At 46.6% G+C, this 8,251-nt stretch overlaps 1 protein-coding gene across 1 annotated transcript in view; it reads left to right on the top strand.

Moving 5' to 3' along the window:
- Nucleotides 1–8,251, top strand: part of st6galnac5a (ST6 (alpha-N-acetyl-neuraminyl-2,3-beta-galactosyl-1,3)-N-acetylgalactosaminide alpha-2,6-sialyltransferase 5a) — a 35,357-nt gene that overhangs the window by 26,762 nt on the left and 344 nt on the right. The window contains 2 exon segments of the mRNA XM_062551999.1: nucleotides 1,126–1,538; nucleotides 7,077–7,184. Coding sequence (XP_062407983.1) covers nucleotides 1,126–1,538; nucleotides 7,077–7,184 — 521 coding nt within the window.

Here is an 8,251-nt window from a genome sequence, read left to right as displayed (position 1 = left end):
GTGTGTGTGTGTGTGTGTGTGTGCGTGTATGTGTGTGTGTGTGTGTGTGTGTGTGTGTGTGTGTATGAGTGTGAGGAGAAGAGGGAGGGGGTGCTCTCTCCAGGTGGGGGGTTGGTCCAGGTGCTTGTGCATGTGTGCTGTTCTGCTGTGCAGAGGAGCCCTGCTGACAGGCTCTGCAAGTCTAGGAGCTCCGCTCAATAGCTGCAGCATTTGCCAGTGAATTGGACTGTAATCTCATACATGAGAGCATTTCTATAAATATACTGCTCTCATGTGTGTGGTCAGCTGTGGTGTTTGAATGTGTGTGTGTGTGTGTGTGTGTGTGTGTGTGTGTGTGTGTGTGTTTGTATGCACCTCATGTAAAGAGTTGCACATTTCATTTTAAAGAGCATATTTATTGAGGGGAATCTGTGAGCTCTATGCCTCTTCTACATTTCCTGCTATGTAAAGGAGAAGCTCATAGCCCAGGGGCACCCATGCCCGTTCCTGGAGATCGTCCTGCACCTCCGGAAGAGTTTATTCAGCTGTGTGTGTTGGAGCTGAATCAGCTAGTCATAGCTCTCTCCAAAGTGCCCGAGTGTTTCAGCAGTGTGAGGAGGTAATGGTTACTACTTAACACTCGAGAAGTTGCAGTCATATAGTGGCCATGATTCAAATGGCGTGTAAAGTGCAAAGTCTATCAGCAAGCAATATACTTCTGCATGAACTATAGCTATGGCGTGGCATTGAGCTGACTCATGAATGCTTGGCCTATAGAGTAATAGTCAGTAATCGCACAAAGAGCTCTCTCCAATAATGAAAAAAAAGACCAGCAGAAGCTGTCGATCTTGTAGGTTGAAGTGAATGCATGCTTTGAATGCTTGAATGCTGTGTAAGGCATTCCTGTCTGCTTCTGTTCGTGCTGAGTGGAGGGAGCTGAAGGAGTCCACACTGACCCTCACGCATCACACTGACCCCCCACGCGCCTCACCCTCCTCACCTTCCTCTCTCCCTTCTCTCCCTCTCTCTCTCCCTCCTCCCCCTCTCTTCCTCCTCTCCCTCTCTCTCTCGCCCTCCTCCCCCTCTCTCTCTCTCCCTCCTCCCCCTCTCTCTCTGCCTCTCCCTTTCTCTCTCTCTCTCTCACAGCCGCTCAAGATGCACTGCAACAGCTGCGCGCTGGTCACCAGCTCGGGCCACCTGACGGGCGGCGGGCGCGGCGCCGACATCGACGCGGCCGAGTGCGTCATCCGCATGAACGACGCGCCGGCCGGCGGCGCCTTCGGCCCGGACGTGGGCCGGCGCACCAGCCTGCGCGTGGTGGCGCACTCCAGCATGCAGCGCGTGCTCCGCGGCCGCCACCAGCTGCTCAACGCCAGCCAGGACGCCGTCTTCATCTTCTGGGGGCCCAGCAGCTACATGCGGCGCGACGGCAAGGGCCTCGTCTACAACAACCTGCGCCTCATGAACCAGGTGCTGCCCAAGCTCAAGGTCTACATCATCTCCTGGCAGAAGATGCTGCAGTTCGACGAGCTCTTCAAGAAGGAGACGGGCAAGGACAGGTAAAAAGGCCCGGGGGAGAGGGGGGATGGGTTTTGGCGGTCGGTCAGGGTCGTGTGTGTCCCGTGTGTTCTGTCACGTAGTGTGTGTGTGTGTGTGTGTGTGTGTGCGGTCAGGGTCCTGTGTGTCCCGTGTGTTCTGTCGCATAGTGTGTGTGTGTGTGTGTGTGTGTGTGTGTGTGTGTGTGTGTGGTCAGGGTCCTGTGTGTCCCGCATGTTCTGTCACATAGTGTGTGTGTGTGTGTGTGTGTGTATGGTCAGGGTCCTATGTGTCCCGCGTGTTCGGTCACGTAGTTGACCGAGAGTTCTGTTTATGCTTGAACAGTCCGATATATCTGTAGAGATAGAAATGTCTGAGCCAGTAGGATTACACTACTGGTAGGATTACAAGTAGTGAAGAAAAGCCAGACAAAAAAAGGACAGTGAGATTGTACAGTTGAATGTGATTGCCAGCCATCTGTGTGTCTGCAACATCCGCGCTCTACGGACGTTCTCTCGTTTGAAAGTGCTGTGATGGAAAACATATGCAGCAGGTCAGCTCTTTTAGTTCTCTAAATGTGTGAGACACAGACAGACAGGCAGACAGAGAGAAAGAGAAAGAGAGAGAGAGAGAGGGAGAAAGAGAGAAATGATAACAATAGCTTGAGAACAGATGCTTTCAACTGAGCTCAGTGCAGCTTAATGAAGCTCATGAGGGGCTGCGGTGTCCAGTCAGTTCAGGTAACACACTGATATGACTGGAGGTGAGGTTCAGGAGATATGGAAATGAGATTAGAGATGTATCTGGACTCTGAGGTGCGAGATTCACTCAATTTTTGACCACGGAGATAATTGTCTAATTTACACAGTGCACTTTTGAATGAGCTCCAGACTGAATGTGTGTGTGTGTGTGTGTGTGTGTGTGTGTGTGTGTGTGTGTGCCTGTGTCTCTCTGTGTATGCAAGAGAGACAGCGAGATGTTTTGGTTATTATCCCCCTTCTATCTAGCCTACCATTGTTCATGAACAGCAGTGGGCTTACACTAACTACACTAAGCCCCAGTCGTCCATTCAAATCTCCCTCCCAGTTAGGCCTCGGCCATTATGGTGGTCTGAGTGCATTTCTATATTATTACCTCTGTTCTGGCGTAATATTCCAAAAAAATGAAAATGGATTTCCCCTCCAGGACAGAGACAAAACAGCAGATAAAAGAGTGTGCTAAAAGGGAGAGGAGAGGTATGCAAAGCGTGTCAGTGCAGCCCAGCCGAAGGCTGCCAAGAGCCGCATGTCAAAGTCGGTTCAGTGTAGGATTGACAAGGTTGTTCCTTTTGTTCATTTGACACACTTTCAAGTTTAAACCTTGCCTGTCAGAAGTTGTTTTGACGTGCCCCGCTCACACACATACAAACTGTTTTGGGAAAACAGTGTAGTATTGTGTCTGTGGTGGTCTCGTAACTGAATACTGAGAGGTATATGAATTTAAGAAGCCTTATGCAAATTGTATTCAGGTCTGGCTCAATGCTGAATGTCTGAGCGTGGCATAAAAGTGGATGCCCCAAGATGGTATTTCTACAGAAGTACAAACATTCAGTTTTTAACTATGCCCATTTTCGAACAATGGATGCAGATTGCATCCTGAATCTTCTGTGATTTCTTTTACCGCACCCAAGTGATTAACTGAATGTTTAATGCAATGTCAATAAAGTACTTAGTGCTGCCATCCTCTACGGATGGCTGGGATGATTACTTGCAGAAACTTAGGCGAGCAAGTATGCAAGGTAAACAAGCAAGTGTGTTTAGTGCAATCAGGCCTTTATATAACCCTTGTTCTGGCACCCCGGGCTGGACCATGCATTAACATGCTTATGGTGTTATTTACTTTTCTTTTCCACCTCATTATACCGGTTCTATCGGTAACTGTTACAGTTTTTCCTCTCATCTTGGTAATCAAAAGAATGTGTTTACTTTCTAAACACAGAGACAGAGCTTGCAGCATCAGTCAGCTTTTTATCCAAAGAGAAAGACTTATCTTGGCTTCTTAGATCCTTTAGGCTTTGGCTTGTTTACCTAAACGAAAAACATTGCCTAAACGGGAAAGAAAAAAAACATTCCTCCATAAGATTAACGATTATTATGACATTTTTTTTATATGTCCTGTCTATTAGGCCTGTAAAAAGAAAAGAAATCTGATATGTGTTTACAAAATAGGATTTTTATTGTGCTGGACCCCCCAGGAAGTAATCATCTGGTTATTGGATGCAGTGCTCCAGGTCACCAATAATCCATTTATGGAGAAGCATGTCAGTGGCTCTGACATGAAATGCTTGGACTGTAGATTAGCGTCTTGAGGCCGATGGTGATGTGCATGTTTGGTTGACTGGGGAAAAAAACAAAACTGTGGCGCCACGTCTCACAAGAGAGAGGAGATTAAGGTGATTTTTCTTTAAAAACTTGGCCCTGAACAGGGTTTTCTGCTCGTATTAATCCACTTTAAATATTTAGTTGTGTGCTTTTTACAGTGCTCAGGGCCCCCAATAACTCCTGAAACCAGCGGCCGAAGCTGCTCTGTAGCTTTCTGGTCGGATGACCTCTGTAATTGCAGTCATCTTTTATGTATTCCCCCGAACAGAGGGACCATGACCACCATCCTGCCGGGGCGGCCTTGCGTCCTCTCTCCCAAAGAACCGGGGAGGAGTTTGGCTCTGTCAGGCATGATCATCCACAAATAACAAGCTCAGGGCCACCCAAACGCCACAGCCCTGCAGCCAGGCTCCTTGAGATCACCTGTTTTGAAAGGCTGTGTATGTGTGCGTGTGTGTGTGTGTGTGTGTGTGTGTGTGTGTGTGTGTGTGTGTGTGTGTGTGTGTGAGAGAGAGAGAGAGAGAGAGTGGGCGAGGGTTAGAAAGAAAGTGAATAGTGTAAAGAAAGGTAAGGAGAAAGAGAGAAGTGCCTGTATTGAAGCCTCTATTGAACCTCACTGTGAAGGTAGAAAGGCTTTGGAGTGGGCTGTGGCAGAAAGTGCAGGGTGATTACACCTGGAGAGGCTTTTCCAGCGTGAGCACGGGAGGAGAGGAGAGGTGGGAGCCCACAGAGAGCCCTTGCCCACAGAGAGCCGTGGGGTGGCCTGGGTCCCGTTTGGTCAGTTAGCGCTCCAGGCTCTTGGGTGGACTCGAGCAGCTTGTCGTCCCCCAGGCACAGACACACAGCTGCAGGGAGGGAGGAGGTTAGGAGTGGCCAGCGGAGAGAGCAAAGCTCCGGTGCTTAAAAGTGTGCCTCTGCTCCTGGTGCCACATCGCAGGATTCCAGCTCAAGTTGGACATGCACTTCAGGCAGCCAAACACACACACACACACACACACACACACACACACACACACACACACACACACACACACACACACACACACACACACACATATACAGTATACACACGTACACACGTGCGCACACACACACACACTTCTCTGTTCTTACCAGCGCTCATGCTCTCTCGTCAACCCTGGTTAACGAACCTAATAGACAGCCGCTAAATTGGATCCACGCAGAGCTGGGAAGAGACAGGCCGTGATCTTTTGAGTGCGCTATCATATAATGGAAAGGGGTGCAGTCAGATCAGTGCTGATTCGGTGTTAATTCCCTGCTCCGCTCATGAAACTTTAACATGGAGGCTGGGGCCTCTGTAATTGATCCCTGTGGCAAGCGCTTGACTGTGCCCTAATTCCCCGGCATTTTACGGCAGCAGTAAAGGCCCGGAGCTTGCCTAGCCCTGGAGCTGTGATGAAGCAGACTTGAGAGAGAGCTACCGAGGCAGTGGGAGAGACGCAGAGCAGATCGCTCACGTCAACTCGCGCACCTGCGCGAATTAGCTTCTTTTGTTCTGCCGCTATGCTCCGTGGCCTACTGGAATGCCTCGGCGTAATGAGTCGGCGCGTCAGTCTCCTTCAGTAATCTGTTTGACCCAGATGTTCGTACAATTAACAGACTTTTGGATAAAAAGTGACTTAATTACAGCGGCGCACTCAGCTGCAAAACAATTTGGATTGTTGCTCTTAGTTTCAAGTTGAGACAGAATATGAAATGCCAAATAAATGTCAAATTAATGCCATCAATTTAACACAACCTTAGTTCAGAGAGCCTATGGGTTCTTCTTCTCTGGCAAAATCGCACACCTCTCCTTAGTTACAAAGACAAGTGGTTCAAAGACAGTTTGAGGGTATATGAACATTTGCTTTTTCTTAAAATAACATCCATTTCAAAATGATCTTTCCGTTAAGTGAGTCTGGCAAGTCCCTGTAAAAACACGGCAGACGGCAAGCCTGTAATGAAAGTAACTTTGTTACAAAGAAGGCATAATATCTCATATAGCAGGGAAAACTTTGCCATTAAATGTCATGGGGTTTGAATTCCTCCTGTAAACAGAGATCAAACAATAAGCTGCCCCTGAGTAGAGAGCGTTATGCTAGAGGCGCTTTCAAGAATAAATGTGAACCACTGTTGAAAGAGCTCTCAAAACATAATTTATTCCAAATAATATAGTGTGCCACTAATGTTCGTCTGTTTTATGCATTCAAATCGTGACATAGGTTAATATTGTTTGTGTATTGAAATAAAATCTCAAATTAAAAATGTGTATTAAGATAAATAAAATCGACTGACTTAATATTTTATTTTGCAATACTGTACCAATTTTCAAAAACATGATACTGATTTTTAATTAATAAGTATAATTTATGCAGTCTATCACAATATATTACATTCAATTATTATCTGATCATATCAGATTCTTGTCAATACACAGCCTTAATTAAAACATTTAAACTATTTATCTGCTACAGTAGGTGGAAGGAAAACAGGTAGTTAGCAAAGATGTCTTATATAGTTCAAAGACACAGGAGAGACAGGACCTGGCTGATCAACAACAGTAGAACTCTACTGTTTCTGCTCAAAGAGACAGAAATAATTTGACAGTACACAGCCTTCTTTTGCTGATATTAGCCGTCAGAAGGGAGAGACATTGTGGTGAGCCTCAAAGACGTGGGAAGGAGCATACGATTAGTGCTTTTTAGGCATGTTTTTTTGCTGTACCTCTGTACAGAATGAGCTATACAGTGAGTTCAGATATTACGTTGTACAATTAGCCAGACATCAAAAAGCTGTTTTTGTAGAGAACATTGTGCTTGCAGCATGTTGTGGGTTTTCACGTGGGCACATACTGTTGCCAGAATGTACTATGAACCTGCCAGTTGCCATCTGTTGCGTTATATTATTAATGTGACAAACGGCACATGGAGAAACGACTGCAGTAATTTACAATCCATCAGAGCCTGTCCATCAATCACTCGCGGAGTCCCTGTTCATAAAAGGTGTTTGTTTGCGTGCCACTGTGCCACGGTAGCACATTGCATTAGAGAGCCATTATGACTGAGACGTTATTGGACAGGATGTTGTTGGGAGTGTCGCAGGGCATTCATCCCTTCTGTCGATAACAGTCAGCTGAGGCAACTCATCTCCCTCTTTTTTTCTCCTCTCTTTTCTCTCTCTCTCTCTCTCTCTCTTCTGCAGGCGGATTTCGAACTCGTGGCTGAGCACTGGCTGGTTCACCATGACCATAGCTCTGGAGCTGTGTGACAGAATCAATGTTTATGGAATGGTGCCTCCAGACTTCTGCAGGTGAGCCCAAGTCTGTCACACAGGCAGTCATTAACACAGGATGTGGCGCGCGCGCACTGCACAGTGTGACAGCGCTGGGCCCTTTTTTTGAACAGAAATGTTATTAAAAGCAACCGTGTGTGAGTGTGTGTGTGTGAGTGTATGCCTTTTTAATAATGACGTGTCTCACAGGGTCAGACATGACCTCCGGGCTGTGTTACAGTAATGGACATCGGGGGACAATTTGCTGACAATTTGGGTATTGGAATCTGATGAAATTCAGTGGAAACAAGGATGGCTGTCGGTCTCAAATCGGCCCACAACTTTGTTATTGCTTTTTTTTTCTCTCCTGTAGTTTGGAACAGGGGATTAGTTTGTGCTGTGCCTTCAAATTGGATTAGTTCAGAGATTTCCAGTGTGACATTTAATATGCTAATCATTCTCACCCACGGTTTGTCTCTACCTCCTCCTCGGTTGTCTCCAGATGTTTATTGCGACATGCCTCATCTGCATCTGTGGGACTGAAGAGTGACAATGACAGTGATGTGACTTGGTTTCGATGTTTGGATGAAACGCATTTACATTTTTTTGCAATTAGAAAACAATAAATGGCTACGCTTTTATTTTTTCTGGACGTCATCAATTCAAAGTGAAATTTTTCACTTATACCCCCTAGGACATATCTTGCCAACTGCCTTACCCTGGCTGGCGCCAGTGTGAAATTGTTCATTTTATTCCCATTTGGCCTCAGTGGCCTCCTAATAGGTTATTAGCTTCTCACTACAACAGCTGTAATGTCCTCCAGATCCCCTGAACCAACGCAGGTTAAACACATCACCCAAGGCCATCCGTCAGTATCTTCTCCATGCGTGGGCATAATAAACCAGCATCCTCGTCACTCTGAGATCTCTCTGCCCTTTCTTTCTCTCTGTCACATACACATACTGTACACACACCACACACACACACACACACACACACACACACACACACACACAAATTCCCTGTAACCCCTCACTACTACTACTACATTCACTACATTCACCCCTCTCAATGTCATCCATTTCCTTCCCTCTTTGTCACACACA

Source organism: Sardina pilchardus, chromosome 2 (genome assembly GCF_963854185.1).
Source record: "Sardina pilchardus chromosome 2, fSarPil1.1, whole genome shotgun sequence".
Classification (NCBI taxonomy): domain Eukaryota; kingdom Metazoa; phylum Chordata; class Actinopteri; order Clupeiformes; family Clupeidae; genus Sardina; species Sardina pilchardus.
This window is presented reverse-complemented; position numbering and strand designations above follow the sequence as displayed.